Source organism: Schistocerca americana, chromosome X, assembly GCF_021461395.2.
Source record: "Schistocerca americana isolate TAMUIC-IGC-003095 chromosome X, iqSchAmer2.1, whole genome shotgun sequence".
Classification (NCBI taxonomy): Eukaryota; Metazoa; Arthropoda; class Insecta; order Orthoptera; family Acrididae; genus Schistocerca; species Schistocerca americana.
The window spans coordinates 514,269,015-514,296,826 of record NC_060130.1 but is presented as its reverse complement, the minus strand read 5'-3'; the positions used below and the strand labels follow the sequence as shown (position 1 = coordinate 514,296,826).

Sequence of the window (27,812 nt, the reverse complement as noted above, 5' to 3'; positions counted from 1 at the left end):
CTACTCTCATTTCTTCTCATTATTATTATTATTATTATTAGTAGTAGTAGTAGTAGTAGTAGTAGTAGTATCATTAACATCATCATCAAAATCGTCGTTACTCACCGTGATTATTCATGTTGATTTTAGGTCACATATTTTTCAGAGGGATACAACAACTTCTGCTGATTGAAGTCATTGTATTTGAAATAAATCACACATGTCCTACACAACATTACAGTTTTCTGTCTACAATATTATTATATGATCAAGAAGTATCACACTCCTACTGTAACGATTTACTGCGATTATCGAAAATATGGTGTTGGTTGCTGAAGATCGAAATTCACGTTCTTTTACGGTGCACGTGCAGTCGTGACTTAAAAAATGATAAATGATTTACGCTGCTAACTGTAAATTTTTTAGCATTATGTATTCGTAAATGAATCACAAGAATATATGGAATTCGAGACGCTTGATATACGATCTTTTGCTGAATTTTGTATTTGTATAGTTCCTTGTCCGATATGATTGAAGACCTAAAAGCCTGGTTTAACAAATAAATAACTAAAAATAAATACACACGGTCTACAGTGATTTTATTCTCATTAATGTTCCTGGGTGATCAAAAACTAAATCCGATACTGCCGAATCGATTTAATGTCTCTTTCCCGTAATACGCTAAGTTCGTACATATTTTCCGTTTGTATAGTGTCTCAATGTTGAACAGCGGCTAGAATCCGTTTTACGAACACTGCAGAGATCTATGAGCAAAGAGCACGTAGGTGTGTCGCCTAAGGCGCCATTTGCACACCTGCTACATCCTTCTAGGAAGTGTTTAATAAAACATATGAAGGGATTCCCGTTCCAAGACTTTGCACTGCAATAACTACGGATTTAACCTTGACCGTGAGAATGCATATCCCCGTGTTGAAACAACTACACGTAGCTATTTAAGCTGTTTTCTTTAGCATCAAATACAGTTTAAAGCTGTAACCCGTCATTTTAATCCACTGAACTACGTTCAGAGTTTCGTCTACTTATGGACTTTGAGATTTAGCTCATGTTTATTGTTTACTAAAAAGTTTTTCCAGCCTCTTGAATTTAAACATTTATATCAGCAAATCCACGACTTCCGTGGTTATTGTATTTATCTTCTGAATCTTTGCCTTCTGAAACAACAGATTCGCTGCTTCTGTTAAGCTTGTGAGGTTGTGTGTTAGAATGGCCATGGAGTAAAATATATTATAAACAATGTGTTATATGTCTATTTATCACGTCCATACGTTCATACATTTTTAATGTCTGAATATTCAGCATGGACGTCCATACGTTCATACATTTTTAATGTCTGAATATTCAGCATGGACGAAATAAGGGGTTCCAAGATAAAAAAAAAGTCACACAAACACACTGGCAGCTACATAAATAACACAGATGATTCTCCTTGATCAGCCTCTGTCGCGACGTCATTGTTGGAGCGTCAAACAAGCTGTCATAACGATGAAATGATTCCTAAATCCATTGTATTTAATGTATTATTCATTTAGCTTGAATACCAGTTTACAGTATAATCACTGAGTTATTATTAACAAGGGGTCCGTCATGGTGTGGCAGTTTTTTAAGCATGCAAGTCTTGTTTATAGCGTGTTAAATGAACTGCGTTGATATGATGAAAGTTGTTTTCTGTTTCAGGAAGTTAAAAATATAAAGTATACCACAATACCACCAAACTAAAAACATACAGGAATGGCAATGTTATGTGCAGGGTGTCCCAAAAAAACACCGACCACGCTAGAAGTCAAACTGATCGGTTTCCAAGAAGGAACTCATACCAGGAAATGCACGACTTGCGCGCTGGAGAGTATCGAAGTCTGAGAACGAACGATTGTGACGGTTTGTTCTGATTCGTTTTGGTTCTGAATACGAAAAGTATACAACCTTTTAGCCATCTGTGTACTGCGAATGGACGACCTGAGCAGATACGTGCAACCATTTAGCCATTGTGTACTGTGGATGGACAATCTGAGGCTAATAACACTCCTGTCGCCAGGTCTGACGCCTCTCGACTATTTTCCGTGGAGTAATATGAAGAGTATGGTGCATGGCACACCTGTCACGTCAGCGGAGGACCTTATTTCTCGCTTCCATGGAGTGACTAAAATACTTCAAAGGCAACCGCACGTATTGGTTCATACGCGTGAGGCTCAGCATCGCCGATGTACACTCTGAATTGACGTAGGAGGTACGCAATTCGAAGCCCGTCTTTAATGTAGACAGCGCGATGTGCTATTCTTGTTCGATTTATTGACGTAATGTGGAACGCACACACATCCCTAACTTCGACGGTCTCCAGTGGACAAGCCGTGCGTTTCAGGATACGAGTTCCTTCTTGAATGTACTACGGGAGGACACACTGATTGGTTTTTCAAGAAGGAACCCATATCCAGAAATGCACAACTTATCCATTGGAGACCGTCGAAGTTAGGGATGTGTGTGCGTTCCACATTACGTCAATAAACTGAACGTGAACCAGCACATCGCGCTGTCTACATTAAAAACGGGCTTCGAACTGCGTACCTCCTGCGTCAATGCAGAGCTTACATCGGCGATGCTCAGCCTGACGCACATGAACCAATACGTACATTTGCCTCTGAAGTATTTTAGTCGTTCTGTCGAAGCGAACAGTAAGGTCCTCCGCCGACGTGACAGGTGTGCCCATGCACCTTGCCCTTCATACTACTCCATAGAAAACAGTCGAGGGCTCTCAGATCTGTCGACCGGAATGTTATTAATCTCAGGTTGTCCATCCGCAGTACACAATGACTAAAGGGTTGCATGTCTCGGCTCAGGTCGTCCATTCGCATTACACAGGTGGCTAAAAGTCTGTATGCCTTCCGTATTCATCAATTTGAACAGCATTTTGTTCAGGCGACTAAATTAAAGGTAATCGATATTTACAGGGTAGACGTTTTAATTAATTCCTGTTGATCAAAATATCACACTAAGCTGAAACTAGGTGTCTGACAGCCTAGATATTCTGAATGCCTTCTCTTGTTTGGAAACATATCTAAAATTAACTTACGCAGTACATTCATGTCAGGTTTGGCAGGATTAGCTCGCTGAAGCTCCCCCCTCCCCCCCCCCCCCCCCCATTACACCTATTATTTCATAGCGAATAAGAGGTGATTCTGGCTCTCAGTAAGTGTTAGCAACGTTATGCTTAAGGAGGCAAACCAGGGCAGGAACTTTTTTAACCCCAATTTTTTATTGGCTTAAAATGTTCCTTAGAGAGTCTATTTTTAAGATTCATTCATGTAAAGTGTGCCAAAAATACTAAAATATGATAAAACCGCGATTTACTGCATGGGTGTCTGGCGCTCATGGGCACTCGAATGCGACCTATGTAATACCATAATAGCTACCGACGGAACAGGGCTCCTGTTAGTTTCGGATAGAATCACAGAGAGCATTACTATCAACTAAAATCCTATTGTCAACAAAATTTCTTTTCGTAATATGACTCGTTCATGGTAAACATTCTGAAAGCACGTCCTTGTCTCACATCTTTCTAACTTGTCATGTCGCATGTTACGAAGTAACAAAAGAGTGTTAGAAAATGGAAAACAATTGTATTTGTACCGCTGGAAAAGGTTCTAAAATTAATCCCAGTCATGCAAAAAACGCGTCGATTGGTAAGCGGAAGCCAGTTAATCAATATAATTTCATCAAAATGAGAGTGTTTGGACATCGGAGAGAAAAAAAAGCCAACTGTACTGTGCTGGCATTGCCAATAAAAGGTTTGTTCAGTTTCAATATTATAAAACACAAGTTTGAACTTTAAACGCTTGTTTTTTCCGAGCAACATTTTGGCGAGAGCTATAATTCATGAAATATACATGCCACTACATTATACCTTTTTGTGACTTGAGTCGGCGTTTTTTCTATTGTAGTTCGCAGGATTTTTGCGATGTATTCTAATTCCAATTTTTGGTGAACGAATTTGTAACGGCTATTTTTTCAACAAAATTGACTTTTATTTCAAAGAACCGCTATTTAAAAAAAAATTAAATAAACCTGCGTACTGCGCTAATCGCTGTTAATGTAGTGAAACTGGATGCAGATCATCTATGAAAAAAGAAAATACACGGAGGGTTCGATGACTCTCCGACGACGGCGTCGTTCTAGACGGCAAAAGCTATGGCTGGACAATGACGGGGTCGGAGACCCCTTGTCAACTTTCAGCACAAAAGTTCCAGCAGTCGCCCCACGGGATTTGACGAAATCACGAACAACATCAATCTGGATGGCCAGATGGAGTTTTACCTACATCTATATGATTATTCTGCAATTTGCAGTTCAGTGCCTGGCAAAGGGTTCACCGAGCCACCGTAAAGCTATTTCTCTACTGTTCCAGTCTCAAACAGCGCGGGAAAAGCGAACACTAAAATCTTTCCGTGAGTGCTCGGATTTCTCTTATTTTATTACAACGATCATTTTTCCCTATGTAGGGCCGGCCGTGGTGGCCGTGTGGTTCTAGGCGCTGCAGTCCGGAACCGCAGGACTGCTACGGTCGCAGGTTCGCATCCTGCCTCGGGCATGGATGTGTGTGATGTCCTTAGGTTAGTTAGGTTTAAGTAGTTCTAAGTTCTAGGGGACTGATGACCTAAGATGATAAGTCCCATAGTGCTCAGAGCCATTTGAATTTTCCCTATGTAGGTGGCCGTCAACAAAATATTTTCGCATTCAGAGGAGAAAGTTGGCGACTGAAATTTCACGATAACATCCTGCCACAACGAGAAATGCCTTTCTTTTAATGACTGCCACCCACTTCGTGTGTCATATCTATGATACTCTCTCTCCTGTTTCGCGGCACTGCAAAACGAGCGCCCCTTCTTTCAATTTTTTCGATGTCCTCCGTCAGTCTTATCTGATACGAAACCCACACCTCGCAGCAGTACTGCAGAAGACGATGGACGAGCGTAGCGTAAGCAGACTCTATACTAGAGCTGTTGCATCTTCTACATGTTTTACCAATAAAACGTAGTTTTTGGCTTGCTTTCCTCACAACTCTTAATGATTGTTCCAATTCAAGTTATTCCTAACTGTAATCCTTAGGTACGAGATGAAAAGTAATGCCTACGAAGTTTTTATGTGAAAACTCTTAAAGCTTTTTTTAAATAAAACATAAATTATCAACATTCTATATCGTTATTGTTCATGTCCACATACACTATGTGGTCAGAAGTATCCGTACACCCCAAAAAGCCTCGTGGTGACTGGGTGTTGTGTGCTGTCCTTAGGTTAGTTAGGTTTAAGTAGTTCTAAGTTGTAGGGATGGTTCATGGTGTGGGTTCCTATAGTCATGTCCTAGTTCATGAACCATGGGCAACGTATGAGTGGCCAAGTAAGTGGTCCCGACAGTCGGGATACCAGTTACTTTGGAATAAGGCTGGGCATCTCGAACATATTCTGAGTCGTGGTCACCTTTGTGCTCATACGGCAAAGACTACCAAATCCACCGGTTAGTCCCTCAGCCGTTAGGGGTAAAACCCAGTGCGACTCGGGGCAAGCAAGGCTAGCAACCTGCTTCCCTGGTACTTTAAATATGATGCTGGCAACAATCAGAGCAAAATGCCTCGGACCTTTGGAGGTGATGTAGTCCCACCTCTAACTGACAAACCAGGGACTCCTAAGATACGACTTGGCAAACAAATGGTAATGAGATGGGGAGCTATTAATATCAATGGGGGCTACTCTGGGAAGAAGGTAGAGCTGGCAGAGGCTGCAAGTAAGATGGGGCTGGACGTTTTAGCTGTTAGTGACATTCGGGTAAGGGGTGAGAAAGAAGAGGAAGTGGGAGAATACAAGGTCTACTTGTCTGGAGTCAAAGCAGGAATAGCACAGTGGGGTGTAGGGCTTTACATCAGGAAAGAAATGGAACCCAGCGTAGTTGCAATAAGGTATGTAAATGAACGACTGATGTGGATAGATTTGACAGTGTCTAGCAAGAAAATTAGGATTGTGTCAGTATATTCGCATTGTGAAGGGACTGATCAAGATAAGATGGACAGTTTTTATGAGGCACTCAGTGATGTAGTTGTTAGAATAAAGGACAACGACAGTGTTCTGCTCACGGGTGATTTTAACGTCAGGATTGGAAATCGAACAGAAGGGTATGAAAAGGTTATGGGTAAATTTGGAGAGGATATGGAGGCCAACAGGAACGGGAAGCAACTCTTGGATTTCTGTGCCAGTATGGGCTTAGTAATCATAAACTCCTTTTTTAAACATAAGAACATTCACCGGTATACGTGGGAAAGCAGGGGAACCAGATCTGTCATTGACTATATAATAACAGATCAGGAATTCAGGAAGGCTGTGAGGGACACACATGTATTCAGGGGATTCTTTGATGACACTGATCATTATTTAATCTGCAGTGAAATTGGGATTGCGAGGCCGAAAGTGCAGGAGGTCAGGTCCATATTTAGGAGGATAAGAGTGGAGAAACTTCAGGATAAGGAAATCAGGCACAAGTACATAACAGCGATCTCAGAAAGGTACCAGTTAGTTGAATGTAGTCAATTACAGTCATTGGAAAAGGAATGGACAAGGTACAGGGATACAGTACTAGAAGTGGCTAAAGAATGTCTTTGAACAGTAGTGTGTAAGAGTAGGAGGAAGCAAACAGCGTGGTAGAATGACACAGTCAAGGCGGCCTGTAAAAGGAAAAAGAAGGCGTATAAAAAATGGCTACATACTAGAACTCAGGTAGACAGAGAAAGTTATGTTGTAGAAAGAAACAAATCCAAACAGATAATTGCAGCATCCAAGAAGAAATCTTGGGAAGACTTTGGAAACAGGTTGGAGACATTGGGTCAAGCTGCTGGAAAACCATTCTGGAGTGTAATTAGCAGTCTTCGAAAGGGAGGTAAGAAGGAAATGACAAGTATTTTGGACAGGTCGGGAAAATTGCTGGTGAATCCTGTGGATGCCTTGGGCAGATGGAGGGAATATTTTGAAGAGTTGCTCAATGTAGGTGAAAATACGATCAGTAATGTTTCAGATTTCGAGGTAGAATGGGATAGGAATGATGATGGAAATAGGATCACGTTTGAGGAAATGGAGAAAATGGTCAATAGATTGCAGTGCAATAAAGCAGCTGGGGTGGATGAAATTAAGTCGGAACTCATCAAATACAGTGGAATGTCAGGTCTTAAATGGCTACACAGGATAATTGAAATGGCCTGGGAGTCGGGACAGGTTCCATCAGACTGGAAAAAAGCAGTAATCACACCAATCTTTATACATGGAAACAGAAAAGATTGTAACAACTACGGAGGTATCTCTTTAATCAGCGTTGTGGGTAAAATCTTCTCAGGTATTGTTGAAAGGAAAGTGCGAGTATTAGTTGAGGACCAATTGGATGAAAATCAGTGTGGGTTTAGGCCTCTTAGAGGTTGTCAGGACCAGATCTTTAGCTTACGGCAAATAATGGAGAAGTGTTATGAGTGGAACAGGGAATTGAATCTATGCTTTATAGATCTAGAAAAGGCATATGACCGGGTTCCTAGGAGGAAGTTATTGTCTGTTCTACGAGATTATGGAATAGGAGGCAAACTTTTGCAAGCAATTAAAGGTCTTTACATGGATAGTCAGGCAGCAGTTAGAGTTGACGGTAAACTGAGTTCATGGTTCAGAGTAGTTTCAGGGGTGAGACAAGGCTGCAACCTGTCTCCACTGTTGTTCATATTATTTATGGATCATATGTTGAAAACAATAGACTGGCTGGGTGAGATTAAGATATGTGAACACAAAATAAGCAGTCTTGCATATGCGGATGACTTAGTTGTGATGGCAGATTCGATTGAAAGTTTGCAGAGTAATATTTCAGAGCTAGATCAGAAATGTACGGACTATGGTATGAAGATTAGCATCTCCAAAACGAAAGTAATGTCAGTGGGAAAGAAATATAAACGGATTGAGTGCCAAATAGTAGGAACAAAGTTAGAACAGGTGGACGGTTTCAAGTACTTAGGATGCATATTCTCACAGGATGGCAACATAGTGAAAGAACTGGAAGCGAGGTGTAGCAAAGCTAATGCAGTGAGCGCTCAGCTACGATCTACTCTCTTCTGCAAGAAGGAATTCAGTACCAAGACTAAGTTATCTGTGCACCGTTCAATCTTTCGACCAACTTTGTTGTATGGGAGCGAAAGCTGGGTGGATTCAGGTTACCTTATCAACAAGGTTGAGGTTACGGATATGAAAGTAGCTAGGATGATTGCAGGTACTAGTAGATGGAAACAATGGCAGGAGGGTGTCCACAATGAGGAAATCAAAGAAAAACTGGGAATGAACTCTATAGATGTAGCAGTCAGGGCGAACAGGCTTAGATGGTGGGGTCATGTTACACGCATGGGAGAAGCAAGGTTACCCAAGAGACTCATGGGTTCAGCAGTAGAGGGTAGGAGGAGTCGGGGCAGACCAAGGAGAAGGTACCTGGATTCGGTTAAGAATGATTTCGAAGTAATAGGTTTAACATCAGAAGAGGCACCAATGTTAGCACTGAATAGGGGATCATGGAGGAATTTTATAAGGGGGGGGGGGGGCTATGCTCCAGACTGAACGCTGAAAGGCACAATCAGTCTTAAATGATGATGATGATGATGATAAGTTGTAGGGGACTGATGACCATAGATGTTAAGTCCCATAGTGCTCAGAGCCATTTGAATCATTTGAACACCCCAAGAACATACGTTTTTCATATTAAGTGCACTGTCCTGCAACCTACTGCCAGGTACAATGGTTAGCACACTGGACTCGCATTCGGGAGGACGACGGTTCGATCCAGCGTCCGGCCATCCTGATTTAGGTTTTCCGTGATTTCCCTAAATTGCTCCAGGCAAATGCCGGGATGGTTCCTTTGAAAGGGCACGGCCGACATCCTTCCCTAATCCGATGGGACCGATGACCTCGCAGTTTGGTCTCTTCCCCCAAACAACCTACTCCATATCAGCGACCTCAGTACTCATGGGGCGCTGCGCGGAGCTCACGGACTTAGAACGTGGTCAGGCGATTGAGCGTCACTTGCGTCATACGTCTGTACGCGAGATTTCCACATTCCTGAACATCCCTAGATCCACTGTTTCCGGTTTAATGGTGAAGTGGAAACGTAAACGGCTACGTACAGCACAAAATCGTACGGGCTGGCCGCGTCTGTTGACTGACAGAGACCGCCGACAGTTGAAGAGGGTCCTAATGTGTTAGGCAGGCATTTATTCAGACCATCACAAAGGAATTCCAAATTGCATCGGGATCCACTGCAAGTACTATGACAGTTAGGTGGGAAGTGAGAAAACGGATTTCATGGTCAAGCGGCTGCTCATAAGACACACATCACGCCGGTAAATACCATACGACGCCTCGCTTGGTGTAAGGAGCGTGAACATTGGACGATTGAACAGTGGAAAAACGTTGTGTGGAGGGACGAATCATGGTACACAATGTGGCGACCCACTGGCAGGGTGTGGGTATGGCGAATGTTCGGTGAACGTCATCTGTCAGCGTGTGTAGTGCCGACAGTGAAACTCTGAGGCGGTGGTGTTAATGGTGTGGCCGTGTTTTTCATGGTGGAGGCTTGCACCCCTTGTTGTTTTCCGTGGCACTATCACAGCATGGGCCTATACTGACGTATTAAGCACCTTCTTGCTTCCTACTGTTGAAGAGCAATTCTGGGATGGCGATTACATCTTTCAACACGATAGAGCACCTGTTCATAATGCACGGCCTGTGGCGGAGTGGTTACACGGAAATAACATCCCTATAATAGACTGGCCTGCACAGAGTCCTGACCTGAATCCTATAGAACACCTTTGTGATGTTTTGGAACGCTGACTTCGTGCCAGGCGTCACCAACCGACATCGATACCTCTCATCAGAGCAGCACTCCGTGAAGAATGGGCTGCCATTCCCCAAGAAACCTTACAGCACCTGATTGAACGTGTCTGCGAGAGTGGAACCTTTCATCAAGGCTAAGGGTGGGCCAACACCATGTTGAATTCCAGCATTATCGATGAAGGGCGCCACGAACTTGTAAGTCATTTTCAGTCCGGTGTCCGGATGCTTTTGATTACATAGTGTATATATTTCTCAAAATAGTCACCCTGCAAACGAACACATTTCTCCTAACGAGTGACCAGTTTGTTAATAAAGTCACTGTAGAATGTTTGACTTAGTGGAGTCTGCTTGCACCGTTTCATCACTATCAAAGTGAATTCCTCGAAGGTGTCCTTAAAGTTTTGTAAACAGATGACAATCGGGTGGGACCAGTCGGGACTGTGTGGAGAATGGTCGGTAAAAGTGAATCGAAGGCGTCGGATCTCTGCAGATGTAGCAGCGCTCGTGTGAGGTCTTAAATTGTCGTGCTGAAGGAGAGGATGCTCCATGTGTGGACGAACTCATCCAATTCCAAACTCGATTACAGCATTCTGCCGGCCGTGGTGGCCGAGCGGTTCTAGGCGCTACAGTCTGGAACCGCGCGACCGCTACGGTCGCAGGTTCGAATCCTGCCTCGGGCATGGATGTGTGTGATGTCCTTAGGTTAGTTAGGTTTAAGTAGTTCTAAGTTCTAGAGGACTGATGATATTAGAAGTCCCATAGTGCTCAGAGCGATTTGAACAGCATGCTGTTTCCCACGGACCGACATACGAGTAGTTCATGTTATACGCTACAATTTTAGAGGCAAAGGGCTGCAAACATGTAGATATAAAGAATAAGGATGTTTAGTGTTCATAATGTTTGCTTTTATTTAAAAAGCTTTAAGAGTTTTCACATAAAAAATTCGCTGGCATTATTTTTCAGCTTTCCAACGTATTTAATAGAATTCACAGCCTTTACATTTGTGTGATTCATCATGTAACCGAAATTCAGCGGATTGCTTTTAGTATTCGTGTGGATTACTTCACACTTTTCGTTATTTAGAGTCATTTGCCACTTTTCGCACCATACAGGTATCTTTGTTTTGCACAAATATTCAATATGAGAACAGTGACTTACTGCCTCTTCACTTTGATCAATGTGAAGAAGAGAGACAATATGCAGAACGAACCGATAATACTGTACGATTTGTTTGCTCGTTAGTATTGGGCATTGTTACTGCGTTAGAGCCACCGTAGAATAACAACACATTTTCGCCCAGTTTTGAATGAAATGTCACCTTCTCTGACTTGAATTCTGACTTAAAAACAGAAATACATGCCCCCACAACAAACCCTCACAGCGTGTAATATAGATTCATACACACCTTCCACATTCCCATTTTTAATAGGTTCGAATTCCAGGGTAACCTTGGGGAAGGGGATTCCTGTTACTATATGTAGCTCTAAGAGTGTGAAATGCAACTGATGCGTGGCGTTTTTCGGTGCATTTGGTTCGGAACTATGGAAGAAACTGTACGCGAACGCACAGAATAACAACGTCTGAGAATTCCAGCCGGCCGAGGTGGCCGAGCGGTTCTAAGCGCTACAGTCTGGAACCGCGCGACCGCTACAGTCGCAGGTTCGAATCCTGCCTCGGGCATGGATGTTTGTGATGTCCTTAGGTTAGTTAGGTTTAAGTAGTTCTAAGTTCTAGGAGACTGATGACCTCAGAAGTTAAGTCCCATAGTGCTCAGAGCCATTTGAACCATTTTGAGAATTCCACAAACGTGCTATTCTCTTTGATGAGGTTTTGTTTTCCTGCAGACAGTGTCATCATCAGAGACCAAGCAGTTGCTCGCGTTTCGTAAAGAAGAGGAAGATTCTCATTGAAGAACCCTTCCTCACATTCTCCATTCCCTGAAATAATTCAGGAATACCACGGAAAATGGAAGCCCCTTTACAGAACAGAAGTGGAACCTGACATGGAAAGCAGCACACACACTACACCTGTGGTCATTTTAGGCATCTCATGTGGCCGTTTTATGGGCTCAGGGTTTAAGTGACCTGAACTATATTCTTCCTGGTGTTGTCCTAACCTTATCGCACGTGGACGAGGTAGTACCTTTATGAAAGGTACGAGAACCATACTAAGTGATAACAAAACTAGCGTGTTCTCTAGAAGCACATTATTTGTATATCTCCCAGTTAAATATGAAAGCCAGCTTGTCACAACAAAGAATACACAGAGTTAAGAAAAAATGGCATGTGGCATATTTCTCTAATGGAGTTCTGAAAACTACAAGTACAAATTAAAAACCCTATAAAACATGAGATGGTCTAAAACCACCCCAAAATTACGGAGTCCAGACCACGTGTTCTTTGGACCTGAATAATTTTATATCATCTCCCAACGTGACGTGAAACTCCAACATTGGTCCAAAACTACATACCAGACATTAATACATGAACCCTATGCGACCAAAACTACATATCAGGCATTAATACATTAACCCTAAGCGAAGGGCACGCCAGTGGAAATGGATATCTCCCTCTGTTGCGTCCGCAGCTCGTGCTCTAGTGGCTACCTCTGGATCACGGGGTCCCGGATTCGATTCCAGGCCGAGTTGGGGATTTTCTCTGCCCGGGGACTGGGTGTTTATGTTGTCCTCGTCATTTCATCATCATCATTTGTAGCAATGGCTAGATTGGACTGAGTAAAAAACTGGACTGTGTAAAAATTGCAACTCTGTACGGGCGCTAATGACTGCGCAGTTGAGCGCCCTACAAACCAAACATCATCATCATCCCTCTGTTGCCCTGATACTTCCCAAGTCAATATACTCGTGAATGCAATTCCTGGTTGTTTGATTTAACAAATTTTAGAAAATTCAACTGACTAAAGATTATATTTCAATACGAATGACTGGAAACAACAAAATGTATCAACTACTGGTGAATCTTCCGGGCTGCGTGGTCGTAGTCCATGAGGCATTTCGTTCAGAGCGGCCCTGGGCTTTTTCAAATGTGCCTCTGGTTCTGTTGAGTCGGACGTCGGAGAGCGCTATAAGTGCCCTGATAAGTGAATATAATCGTCAGGGATAATTCTTGTCAGAGATAAGACTTAAATATCGAACTGTCGTCTTTCAAAGATAAAACTTAGCTATCGATTCTGTAGAGCTAATGTCGATTTATCAGTAAGTTTCGTGTCTTCTTCTCTGTTATAATTGTTCTCATTTTCATATATTTGTATCTATTCGCTATTTAGCAGTAGATTATAGTAAGTCATTGTAGATAAAATTTTGGTTTCTGAAAACTTCACTACATGTTTTCTTGACTGAAAAGTTTCATGGACCACGGCCGTACAACCCGGGAGATTTATCAGAGTCTAAGACATCTTCACTTTATGAACAAGAATCAAGACTCTGTGATACATGCCAGGCCACACAAATATAGGGCTATGTATTCTAGCTGCTGCCGACACCATCGGCACATACACACACACACACACACACACACACACACACACCACAGTATACAAGCCGCTAACGGCCGGAAGCCCAGCGGCCAAATATCGTTGTGCACCCACGAACGAGTCTCTCGTCAAAGAAAGTAGAACCCCGATGATATAGCAGCCACGAACTTAGAGAAGTAGAATGTCATCGAGATTCAATTCGTGCGTGAATAGAGGGATGTGAGTGGTGATTAAATGAGGGTAGATAAAATAGATTCCTTTTCACACGTCCTATTTGCGAGTCCTGTAATTTCGGGATTCTGCTAACTCTCCTACTACTGAAACCATGAAGTGCAAAGACATGTTACAGGGTGGAATGGACATCAAACAGCACTAACTTTGGATAATTAATCTAAGTTCAGAGCCAAAATTCAATTTGTGTCTTAGCATTGTGCCACATTTTTATAACACATGCAACTTATTAAGCATAAGCTCCAATATTAATGCTGACGAATTTATTCTAAACTATAAATATACTTTATCGACATCCTTAATTCTTTAATTCAATATCTCCTATTGTAATAATAGTATTGATCGTTTGAGTACGTCAACTTACCATGAAATACATTATCACAGGGAGTATCTTCGTCGTAGTTGCCAAACGGAGAGCTGAATCTGTAACAATGCAGGCATTAACATTAGAAAATGAAACTTACAGGAAAACAGAATAGTCGCTGTCATCAGATAGCAACAAGATAATTCATTCTCACAGAAAATTTAGATAGCTTAAAAAAGCAGACTCAGTGGTTAAACAGTTGTGCAATCAATCATAGCAGCTGTACGAAAACCGCCAATAAAAGAAACTTACGAATATTACCATTTAATGTCGAGATTATTAGAGGTTCAAACAAGTTCAGACAGGAACAATCCTTTAAGCGATTTAGGAATTCACGATAAACCCATACCTTGACGACTTAACTGCGATTTCAATACTGCTCCTCCTGAGTGGGAGCCGCCTATGTACGGTTAGCTTATTCACCACAATTTTACAGGATTGAGTAATGTGGTAGAAGAGATGTTTGTCTGTTGGTAAAATTTAGAGAGCCCTGAAACATCCTATGCCTATCTGAGTACCACGTACCAACAGTATCATATGTAAAAGATTGCATTCTAGCGTCTTACTCGTATAGAACTAAAATGTGAAAAGGAGGAGTTGATACGTACATTAAGACACAACACAAATTCAAAAACATTGAAAGAAGTAGACTTTGTAGTAATCAATACACAGCAGCGAGTGATTGTGAATTAATACTGAATAATAGTTCGCTTTTTATTGTAATTGTATGTAGCTTCCGAACGCGAAATTTTGAACTGTTTAAGAGGACTATAGCTTCCCTACTACGCTATCTGTTAGACACCAGAAAGCAGTTAGTCTGTGGTGACTTGAATGCAGTTTTTCTTAAGGTTCCGACTGGAAAAATGACCTGTTAACCTTATTTTGATCCTACAATTTGACCTCAACAATAAAATTTCCTACTTGGGTGGATGAAAACATTGGATCCCAGTTGATAATGTTTTATCTGATGAGCCTCAGAAGAAAAAAAAAACTCAGTAACAAATTCTCTCTCTGATCATGATGCACAGGTAGGGTAAATGAGACAGTATCTCACATATTACATACTTCTCAGTGGAAATCAGGAGGAACAATTAATGATTCCAAGAAAAACATTTTTAAGAATAGTTCACAAGATATGGCCTAAGACGTTATTCACTATGAATGAAACACTAAACGCAAATTTAATCTATTCTATTATAAATTCATACCATTATTTGAAAATAGTTTTCCACGTAAGCTAATCAGGAAGGACATTCGAAATCCATGTAAAGACAACTTGGTTCAGTAGGGGGATTAAAGTATCTTGTGAAAAGTAAAGAAAAATGTATCTGATGGCAAGAACATGTAAAGGTCCTCAAGTACTTGTACGCTACACTACTCAAAATTAATCAGAAAAGTATTAATAAATCGAGAAACATCGATAGTATGTCAGTTATCAGTAATTGGCGTAAGAGACTTAACGCTACATGGATTGTAGTAAAACAAGAGACAGGACAACAAGCTATGGAACTGGATAACATCACTGTTAATTTAAATGGCTGGGCTATAAACGATCACTCACAGCTAGCATATATGTTTAACAATCATTTCTTAAGTGTATTGGAACTATAGGGACAAACAGTTCAAGAGAAAAATCAGAGGAGCATGTTGAACATGCAACTTACATAAAATTCAGTCATATGGATGTCTCACGCATTTCTCATCCTGAAATTAACGAAATTACATATTTTCTCAAAAATAAAAGCTCATATGGATTTTAATGGAGTTTCCAGCAGAGTACTAAAGACTTGTTTCCATTCACAAACACTGGCTTTTATGAAATGTATAGTGTATCAATAACGCAGGGTGTTTTTCCAGAGACTGAAATATTCCGTTGTTAAACCACTATATAAGATAGATGATAGATGTCAATAGCTACCCACCCATTTCACTACTGACAACATATACTCACCAGATTTGACAAGCACAAAATAACAAATTAACACCAGCTGATATTTTCTGCGATCTGTCAAGGCATTTGACTCCATGAATGTCAGTATTCTCCTGGATAAACCGAACTTTTATGGAACTGATTGTAATAGCAAACCAGTGGATAATATCATATCTAACTGAAATAATGCAGAAAGTTATACTTAGTAATTCAGTCAATATAAGCGGGCAAGAGTCTTCTGACTGGGGAGAAATCATTTAGGGATTCCACAACGCTCGATCTTAGTTCCACTATTCCTTCTCATATATGCAAATGACTTTCTGTCTAACATACAGCAAACAAAATTAGTTCTTTTTGAGAATAATATTAGTGCTGTAATCAATCAAAACAAACAGCTAGCCATAGAAGAAACGGTAAATAATGTTCTTGAAAGTATTAGTGAGTGGCTTTCTGTGATGGTCTCACTCTCAATTTAAAAAAGACGATACTTCTTTGTGTCAGCATGATAATGCACATTGTCATAAAGCAACATGTGGGAGACAATTTTTGGACACTAACATTGCTGAAACGGACTGGCCTGCCCAGAGTCGCGACATGAACCAATGGAACACCTTCGGGATGATTTAGAATGTAGACTTCGCTCGATATCCTAGCATCCAACATCACTACCTTCCTTGAATTACGTTCCTGACGAAGTATCGGCTCCCAAACCTCCACAGACATTCAGGTGCCTCGCTGAACAGAAGAGTTCAATCCGTCATAAAGGCAACACAAAAGCGACGCACCCCAACTGATGGCCACTAACAGGATGGATACTTTTGATCAGATAGTGTTATTGAGACCTTTATCAGATCGGACAAAGAGGGGGCTTCAACAGTATTCAACGACAAGTAACACCATTGATCTCAGGCTTGTTCGAATAGTGAGAGAGTCTAACAAGAATGCTGGCAAATCCCTCATAGGATGCACTTGAATATTAACGCCTTATATGTCGCGAAAATTTATTTTGACCATTTCAAGAGCTGATTTTTCAGGGAATATTATACGAATAGTCATCATCATTCTACCTATCGTTACTGTAAAAAGATAGAAATAAATTAAATTACAATGATAGTAGCTCGCAGAGAGGTGTATAAGTAGTCACTCTTTCCACAATGCATCCCTTTATAGTGATTCGAAGAATATAGATATAGATGTAGACAGCAGAATCTATTGTATTGTATTGGCTTAGCCAATGATAGTAATAAAACGTCATAAACTTGTCAGAAAGTGCTTCAGAAGTCTAAGATTAATACTCAACACAAAATAGTGCCTTGAGAACCATGCAATCTTTCGTGGATGATTAGTCGAATACTTATCAACACTATGGTCCTGCTGAAAATCTTTATTGCTTTGAACAAGTCTTACAGGGCTCAAAGTAAAGGATTTATTGTGTCTACTATTATTGTATGAGACTTCTCCTTTGTTTGAAGATCACAAATGTGTACAGGCACCACAGCACAACCGTCGGATCCTGGCAATGATGTCCCCAGTAACAATGAATCTTCCACATTTGGATTTCTCACAGGATGAAACTGAGCATCCGAAATATAAATATCTACGTACAGTGCATTTTATCACTTTTCATCCAGCATATTTGAAAATTATTGCTTAAACCATAGACCACAAGGAAGAGCTCTACTGATAGAAGTAAGTTGACGCCATTTATTTCCGACATGATGATACTACAGAATATACATATGTCCAGAGTTTCTTCTATTTACGTTAAGCTGTCGAGGAACTATCATAAAAATGAGAAAGTTGTTTGTATCTCCCTGTATTTAATGTAACTATTCAAATCATGGACATCAAAACGTCATGGAAAATCGACTAGAAATACCAGAAAAGACCACCCATGCCATGTCATAGACACATCGTCAAAAAGAAATGATGTTTGACACTTTATTGCAGAGACAATCTTTTTCAGAGACTTCTTGCCTGCAGAAAAATTAATTTTATATGTTATACAGTTACCAAGGAAATAAAATTGAAAGCAGCAATAAAGTGTGGATTACCGACACAAAATGACGTTGGTTGATTTTCCTCAAGGTGGAAATCAACTCGTTTTCTTTTGTCTTGAATACAATACGTACCACGACAGGTAACTCAGTCGGGAGAGGCGCGATTAAGGGTGCCCATCCTGTTCGTGAGATTCACGACAGATTTGGAGTCGCACTGTCAACAATGAGTGATTTAACGATGAAAATAATGGCTGAACATTAGGAGTACTCTGTATCAGCTAAGAATGGCAAGTATATCGACACCCATTTGTTCAACATGTGTGTATGCCACACAGGATACCGTTCCTCCTCCCTGCAGCTGCCTCTAAAAGACTGACGCACACTCCGAGAACATACCTCAAACAGGTTTCTAATGGAATATATTCACCAGCAGTACATTGTGTAGTTTTGAAGTTGCGCCGGCCGTAGTGGCCGAGCGGTTCTAGGCGCTACAGTCTGGAACCGCGCGACCGCTACGGTCGCAGGTTCGAATCCTGCCTCAGGAATGGAGGTGTGTGATGTCCTTAGGTTAGTTAGGTTTAAGTAGTTCGAAGTTCTAGGGGACCGATGACCTCAGCAGTTAAGTCCCATAGTGCCCAGAGCCATTTGAACCATTTTTTTCAAGTTGCTGTACATATATGAAGCGGATTATCAGTCTTCTGACTTATTTGATGCGGCCCACAGCGACTCTCTCTCCCGTGTCGATTTTATCATCAGAGAGGTATTTAGACTCAACGTTCTGAACTGTTTGTTGGATATAATCCATCTTCCCTAATATTTCAAAACATGTCCAATCATTTATCACTTCTTATAATCATTGTTTCCACGTATCTCTTTCATCGTCGATTTCGCGGTGAACCTCCTTCTTTCTTACCTTTTGAGCCTACTTAATTTTCAGCGCCCTTCTACAGTACCACATCTCAAACGATTCGAATCTCCTTTTCCTGGTTTTCCAACGGTCTGTTGTTCACGTCCATGTACTGCTGTGACCCAGACGTACATTCTCAAACTGCTTCCTCATGTTAAGGCCTACGATTGATATTATGAGACTTGTTTAGCGAGGAATGATCACTGTGCGTGTGCTAGTCAGTTTCCCATATCCTCTTACTTCGTCCGTCATGTGTTGTTTTGCGCCCTTCACATGTTCCACTACGCAGGCTCCAAGTTAGTCAATTGCTAGTCTCATTTCTGTTGTGCCTCATACTTTCGTCTTTCTTTTGGTTTACTGTCAACACATACTAAGTGCTTCATTCCATTAAACAAGTCCTGTAATTGTTCTCTACTTTCACTGTGGGTACCCATATCATCAACGCATCTTATCATTGATATTTTTCACCCTGAGTTTTAATCCCTCTCCTGAACCTTTCTTTTATTACCGTCATCTCTTCTTCGCTGAACTTGCTGAACAGCTGGGGAGGAAGACACCGCCGTTCACTTAAAGCCCTTTTTAATACGAGCAGTCCCCTCTTGCTTTTCCATTCTTATTGTTTCCTCTCGGTTCTTGTACATAAGGTACATTAACCGTCTTGAAATTACGGCTTATGCCTATTTTCCTGGAAATTTCAAATGTTTTACACCACTTTGCATTGTCAAACACGTTTTCTAGGTCCTCAAATCGTATGAAAATGTTTTGATTTTCCTTAAACTTTGACTCCATTATCAAGCCCAACATCGGGACTGTCTCTCAGATGGGTGTATCTTTCCAGAAGGCAAAGTTACCGTCATGTAACAGATCCTTAGTTCTCTTCTCCATATCACGTATTTTATTTCTGCTTCCACCAGCTTCTAACTGATTGCGGGGTATTTTTGGAATTTATCTGCCTCTGCGATCGTCAGAACTGATGATATCTTTATCGAAAGTCCGATGGTATGTCTCCAGCCTCATAGTGTCTACACGCTAGGTAGAATAATTGTTTGGTTGCCGCTTCCCCCAGTGTTTCAGGAATTCCGAAGGAATTTTATCTGTTCTTTATGATTTGTTTCATCGTAAGTCTTCCAAAGCTCCGTCAAATTCTGACTCTAATACTATCTTCCAAATCATCTCTTCTTCTATCACGTCAGAACATTCCTTCCCTTGCAGCTATGGGCTTGTATCGTTGACGTCTATCTGTTACATAAATTATGGAACATGTTTTATGCTCAAGTATTACGACGTTTCTGGAGAACGAAAAACTCCTCTACAATAATCAAGAAGGTTGCTGCGAACAGGGGTCTTACGAAACTCAGGTCCCGCTGTCTGTCCATGACATTCAGAACGCCGTAGACGTCAGTGCTAAGTTTGATACCTGTTCCAAGACTTCAGGAAGGTATTTGATTCAGTTCCGAACTGCTGTCAAGCGAAAAAACGCACGAGCTTACAGAGTATTGGACCAGATTTTTTACTGGATCCAGGACTTCCTTGCAGATACAGTTCAACACGTCGCTCTTAGTGGAACAAAATCGACAGATGTAAAGGTAATTTCAGGAGTATTCAAAAGAAATATGGCAGGACGTTACTGTTTACAATGTACATAAATAACCTAGTGCATAGCGTCGGAAGTTCCATGAGGCTGTTTGCTGAGGATGGGGTTGTCTATAAAAATGTAGGAACGCGAGATAAATGTGGCGAACTGCAGGAAGACATGCAGTGGATTGGCGAAAGGTGCGGAGACTGGCAGTTGCCCCTGAACGTAAATGAATGTAACATATTGCGTTTAAATAGGCGAATAAATCCACTACTGTACAATTACAATTTCGGTGACAAATTAATGGAAACAGTAACTACCGTAAAATACCTAGGAGTAACTATCCGTTGCAATAGAAAGAGGAATGACCACATAAAGCAAATAATAGGAAAAGCAGATGCCAGTTTGAGATTCATCAGAAGAATCTTATGGAAATGCAATTCATCCACGTAAAAAGTGGCTTATACAACAGTTGTTCGACCGATTCTTGAGTATCGCTTATCAGTGTGGCAACCTTACTAAGATGGATTAATAGAAGAAACAGACAAGACAGAACGGAGCGCGGCGCCAGAGCATTGCGGAGATGCACAACAAACTCCAGTGACAGACGATACAAGAGAGGCGTTGTGCATCACGGAGAGGTTTATCATTGAAATTCCGAGAGAGTAACTTCCAGCAAGAGTTGGGCAACACATTACTTCCTCAAACAAAAGTTACGTGAGATGACCACAACGAGAGCATGCGATAAATTAGTTCTAATACGGATGTACACAGACATTCATTCTCCCTATGCACCATTCGCGAATGGAAAAGGGAAGGGGGATCAGGCAGTGGTACCAGCAGTATCCCCTCCCTACACAGTAACGTGGCTTGCGGAGTATAGAGGTAGAGGTAGAGGCCTTCAGCATGCTGTTTCCATACACCCGCTCTCACCTCTAGGTTTAAAAGCGAAATTTCCTTTTTAGTCTGTGTTGCTGCCATTTCTTTTAATTTCACCGAAAGTTATTTTGGCCCCGGGCAGTGGTGGGATACCAGCAGACTGTCGCCCACAATACGGCCTGACAGCCACGAGTGACGTTCTAGGATGCCATTTATTTTCATAGCAGGACCACTTTGGTTGTTATCCGCGACATCCTTGTAGCACATGGTATGTTAACAATATTCTGCGCCCCGTTTTGTTGCTCTTCATGACAAGTCATACTGGGCTTACACTTCAGCAAGATAAGCTGCTCGCCCAAGGCGAGAGTTTCTATTGCTTTTCTTCACGTTTGCCAAACCCTACCTTGGCCAGCAAGGTCGCAGGATCTCTCCCCAATTCAGAACGTTTGGAACATTGTGGGCAGGGCCCTCGAACCATCTTAGGATTTTGACGATCTAACGCGCCAATTGGATATAATTGGCAACACTTTTTTGTCTTAGTATGTACATTTCGCCAGGGGAATTGTGTAGACCAACACGATTGGGCACTTGCTTCCTTCATCGTTGGCTGTTGAGAGACGGTCAGAGGTTCTACACAATCCCATTAAACGTCCGCCATAAGGAAATCCTTTAATCGCCTGTCTGAAAAGTGCACTGCTGGCAAATGGGCCTCATCCGGTTTTCGGCGTACTCGGTACATTTCCATCCGCATGTAATAGAAAGTACCGCAATTCATCACGCGTTATTTTTGCGTGCTTAGGGCGTCCAGTGGCAGTTTCTCTGCGTCCAAACTAATCTGTTTACCCTGTGCCGTACGGTCAACAGAGATACACGTATTTGGCGAATGCTTCTATACCACATAGCATTATGGTGGTTCTGGATGGTATGGCTGCTCATTTCTTATTTTTGATGTCCAACCATGAATTTAGTCTTGATCCGGTGCATGATGGCTCCTCTATCCAGTGTTACAATCTGTGATAACTGACCACTACCCATCTCTTCAACACGTCGTTGTCCACAGCACCTGAAACTGGAGGCAGCGGTTTTCTTCTACTCGAGATATACACAGACACAGGCAAAAACCAGCACTCTTATACACCAGTTACACGTAAAAGCAGCCGAGCGGTTCTAGGCGCTTCAGTCGGTCGCAGGTGAGAATCCTGCCTCGGGCATGGATGTGTGTGATGTCCTTAGGTTAGTTAGGTTTAAGTAGTTCTAAGTTCTAGGGGACTGATGACCTCAGATGTTTAATCCCATAGTGCTCAGAGCCATTTGAACCATTTTTTAACCTAAAAACACCATCTGATAACCTACATTGCCAAATACTATTATCCTTAGGCTTTTTGTGATTTTAGCTACAACTGTGTTAGCATAACTAGTTACAAAATTTGGAAACGTCTGTTTCTAAAAGAGACAAATAATTCCGAAACTCTTTACCCAAACGTGATTCAAGATGCCTGTGCCAGCATCAGAGGAATTACTTTTGTTTCGTACAAACATTTTAAAATATATTCTAATTATTCTAATGACGAAGTACTAGGTATAAGTAGTTTTGTTATTAAGGGTGTGACTTCTGTTTATTATTTTAATTATTATTTCATTTTCTTGTAGAATATTCATTCGTTTTTAGTAGCTTGTCTTGTTTAAAAGTGTGAGTGGACATTCCCAGAAAATCAGCATCAACTGCATGTATTGATTTCCTTCCAATTTTTATTGGAGGTTTTTTCCTTCAAGTACATATTCCCGACATGAAAACCAAGAGTCACAGCATCTTCTTCCTGTCGGTTAAATTTCGCGTCTGTAGCACGTCATCTTCGTGGTGTAGCGATTTTAATGGCCAGTAGTGTAATTTTTCAGCATTTCCCCTGACCGTCATCTTCAAGTGAGACAATGTTGCGTAGACTCTCCCAGCTGTTCGGTAGCAGTCCAGAGGAGAACACAATTAATCCGGTAATGTTAAATAGTAATTCCTATAAAGCAAAACATTCAAGAAATCTGATCGATCATCGATAAAGCTGAATCAAATTTATAATTACGTCTAAAGGCTTTGGGTTGACATGTAATCATTTCTTCTGTATGCCACCTGCTTTTCATTGCTTCATAGTTGGTGCGTGCTGACGTTTTATCAGACATTCGATGAACTATTTACTGCGTACGCCTCTTTATCTTTCATCCAGTGTTGTGCATGCTCCAATTTTCCACTTTCCAGAGCATATTTGTAAATTTTTTAACTTTTCACAGTTGAAGGAAGGTGATGACTCAGTTTTCTTCCCCAAGAGCCAACAGAAAGTGTCGTTCTGTCGTAGTGATTCAGTGCGGAAGTTTAGTAAGGTGGATAACTGTGGATGGATAAAGGACTCAGAGCTAGACGAACAATGAAAGCGGAAACGTTCGAAAAAACTATCTCCAGAAAGAGGTAAGTGGCGCTCTGTCTAGTCCACGGCTAGAACAGCAACATGTCAATGAACGGACAATTTCTTCTGGAAAGCAGCTGGATGCCCGTGGCGTACCAACGCGAGCTGCAGGAATTGTTCTCCGCGGCTTTCAAAGGACAATGCTCGCTGCAGCAGAGAAACAGACAAGAAAACACGGAGGTACATGGGCACAGATAAGAAATGCGACAGCTCAAGTGGCCGCCTGTGTTAGGGAATCGTGTCTTCGTTTCGTTAAAGAGCGCAGGAGCACGCTGCGGCAGCGTCTGCAGGATCACGGCGCTCCGCGGCCGCAACTGATTTGGCTTCACGAAATCTGGAAATGAAATGTCTCACGGCGACGCAGTACGTGAGCGGCAGAAAGTTGCCGCCTGACCTCCGATGCACTTCATGGCTACGATCGGCGTTTAGTTCCACGCCAGGGACGCCGACAAACACCTCTGGTTTGTGAACGTGCCAGAGGGGTGCGTGCAAGTACATAACGACTTCAGAAAGTAAGTTACACATGTCACACAAAGACCATTGCGCAACAAGAGTGGCGCATTGTCAGAAGCGACAACATGTTCCGGGTTTCCTAGAGACAGCTCTGCTACCGTGCGCATAACAGGTGCTTCACAGCGAGCGACTGAAGTGGAGCGGCAACTGGAAACGTACTCAAAGTTGAAGTAAGCGGTACCGTACGATTCTTGCGGGCAAAACGTCTACACTGAACACCGATTCACCGTGAAATTCTGGTAGTATGAAATTTAATGTTGCGTCCCGCCTTAGTGAAAAGGCGCCAACAAATTTTACCATGGCTGCGCAGACTTGGGTGACGCTGATTGGGAAGCAGATCTTACACCACGTGATTTCCATCTGTTCGGTTAGCTGAAAGAACGTCTGGGGAGAAGAGTTTTTATAATGATGGTGACGTTCACACACCTATTCTCGAATGGATCCGTCACCAAGGAACGGATTTCCATCGTCGAGGAATTGTACGGTTGATAGAGCGTCCCGGCCGTTGATGACGTAGATGTGGTGACGATAATGAAAAATGTTGTTACGTATCTGTGTCACCGTCAAGTGTGCTGCATCATTCAGTAAAATTTACTTGACCTCCCGCAATACTTACAAAACTTACTTTTTCAAGTCCTCTCGTAACAAGTGACAATATGAGGTAGCTGCCCCTACACCCCCATCTATCCCGACCGTAAAGATATCAACTCTCCACGAACTTATTTAGGAAACTATCTACTACACACGATATCAATGAAACTGTTGGGTTAATCCAGCTCACAAAATGATATTAATAAAATTATGTGCTAAAAGATATTAGTTTTATGCATTTTCTCCGTCTAGCTCAATCGTCTGGTCCAGCGAGATTCCTTTCGTTTCATTTCTAAGAAAGACTCTTCAAAACAAATTTTCCCTTCGAAGTACTTTAGTAATTTCAGAAAACAGAGAAAAGGAGCGACCATGAGATATTTCGAAACCTGGAAGAAAAATTAAACTTGCTGCTAGAGGCAGGAGGTCATGAAAAAGGAATCGCTGCTTATAATAAGACGACTGCTGCCACAGAAGTCACTGGTGAGGCAACAGTGCGTCTACTGAAAATAATGTTAACGAAAACAGTGCAAAGAAAGCAGCAAAATTGATCGATAGTGGTTATTTTGGGTGGAAAATGCAACCAGATCCTTTAAGGTTTATTAAATGGTTTATTATTCCCTCAGCCAGCATTCGAGACACAGCAGGATCATCGTCAGATGTTCGGCATTCATAGAAACTACCTTTTACGCCGCGTGCAGCTCAGGGTAGTATGGACGCCTGTGACATGTGCGAGCTAAAATCGTGCAAATCGGTGGAAGAATATTGTGTACCAAAGCAAACATTGTCCAAAATGTTTCTGAAATGGTGGGTAAATGTGAAAATATTTCGTTGTTATGCGAGTAGAATTTAAATAAATTCAAGCATTAAATAAGGATTTGAGAAATCACAAAATATTATAACCTTAAGATTTGTGTAAAATCAACGAAAACCTGAAGACAGACTTCATATTCAGTTGATATGTGAAAGAATTCTGCAGTGACAAAGTCATAGCAAGAAGTTTGGCAGTAATGATGACATTAAAAAAACTGCACAAGTGCGTAGGACTCGTGCTCTGAGTGTTCCGTAGAATCTTAATTACATTTATGTACTGATGAGTGACTTTGCATCAAAATAATGACATAAGCCGGCCGCTGTCGCCGAGCGGTTCTAGGTGCTTCCGTCAGGAACCGCGCTACTGCTACGTTCGCAGGTTCGAATCCTGCCTCGACCATGGATGTGTGTGATGTCCTTAGGTTAATTAGGTTTAAGTAGTTCCAAGTCTAGGGGACTGTTGACCTCAGATGTTAAGTCCCATAGAGCTTAGAGCCATTTGAACCACATGACATAAATAGTCGTATCTTTTGATTACATTGATTTAGAAGCTTAATTTCTTTACACGCCAAGCGACCATAGTATTTGACATAAATTTCAACTTGATACCTCTACACGTTCCTGAGAAAAAGGGCTCTTAACATAAGGACAGACGGACGGACAACCAAGTAATCCTGTAATGATTCCGTTTTCGCCGATTGAAGGACGGTACCCTAAAAGTGTAAAAAAATGTAACTGGGATCTTTTTTACGCTCTGAAATGTTCGTTAATTTGTTTATGATGACATGGCAATGATTGTCAGAACCTAAATTTGAATTATTGGTAGTCAGTACAAAACGCGTGTCGTATTCCATCTTGAATTGTTGTTTGAAATTAACATTCGTCGATTCATAGAATGTGGACTGTACCTTATCAAAGCCACCACCTTGCATGTATGCAGAATCCTTCACACTGATGGAGTCGTGACACTGCGCCAAGGGACAGCCACATTATATTCGGGTACCCGCCATCATACGCGAGATCCAAACACACGAACGATATGGAGTCAATACTGATGATGGAAGAACTTATTATTAGTATTTCACAAGGGGGAAGAGAAATTGTGATGAACGGGTTCTAGTCATCAGACTGGGCGAATATCCCAGGATAATTCTGAAATTCATTTACATAGTCTTATGGAGCGATGGCATGTGACAATTTTGGTGGTGATCAGTCCCCCATGTGAACAACCCGAGTTCGTTCAGCAGCACCAGTCGTGCTGTTTGAAAGAACTAGCCTAGATGTCAGCATCGACACCTTCTCTCTCATTATCATCAACACAAACATAACACTATTCTATCCACATACTCATCAGTCAGCTACACTAAAATAGCCACACTCAGGGTACCAAACACGACAAGCGTAGAAGTAGCGTCAACAGGAAAATTTTGCACCAGGCAAACTCTTGTGATAAAAAGATTGTGAGGGCGAATTCGAAGAACCTAATAGAGGCAACTTTTAGTTTAAGTTCTGTAGCACGTCGAGTGGTACGATTGATTTCCCCGCCTCCAGAGTCTCATTTTGTATCGAGTGTTACGCATGAGGTGGCTGCTAGTGAACGGACATCGCACACACGCGACTGCCGCGAGCGCTACCGTGGACGAGCAGGTGGCCAGCACTGACGCCGGAAGTCAGTCAACAGCAGCAAGTAAAACCAACAACATCTTCCGGAAGACAGCCCAGTCGTAACGGTGGAAGCGATGGACGAGCCTGCCGTGAGTCACCAGGGGCCAGATTGGCAAAGCGGCCGAAGTGTTCTAAGGGCAGGCTGTACCTGAAACTGTTGGAGTCAGTTGCTGCACGGAGACGAACGAGCGAGTTCTGGGCCGAGCCGACAGCGAGGGCCTCGAGAAACTGGTGTGCTGCGATACTGTCAGCAATACGTCACTACGTTCTGTGCAGCGCGTGGCTGCTGTGTGGACACAACAACCTGGTGGAATGGACAGTGTCTTTTTCCGGCCGGCTGGACAGCGATCTCAGTAGAGCCGGAGAAAGGGGCTTCTGCATGTCAAGAAGAGCACTATCTAAGTGCTTTTGCAGCAAACGGCTTCAATCTGTTGTTTTGTGGTTGATACAGGGCACTGTGTGGTACAAGAGTGGTGCATTGTATGTACTTGGACTGATGACCATAGCTGTTAAGTCCCA

At 41.9% G+C, this 27,812-nt stretch overlaps 1 protein-coding gene across 2 annotated transcripts in view; it reads right to left on the bottom strand.

Moving 5' to 3' along the window:
• Nucleotides 1-27,812, bottom strand: part of LOC124555425 — a 316,472-nt gene that overhangs the window by 153,907 nt on the left and 134,753 nt on the right. For both annotated transcript variants that reach the window (XR_006968552.1, XM_047129329.1), the window contains exon 2: nucleotides 13,970-14,028. Coding sequence is in view for 1 of the 2 variants with exons in the window: in XM_047129329.1 (XP_046985285.1) it covers nucleotides 13,970-14,028 (59 nt within the window). In the remaining variant the exon portion in view is untranslated. The remainder of the gene's footprint in view (nucleotides 1-13,969; nucleotides 14,029-27,812) is intronic.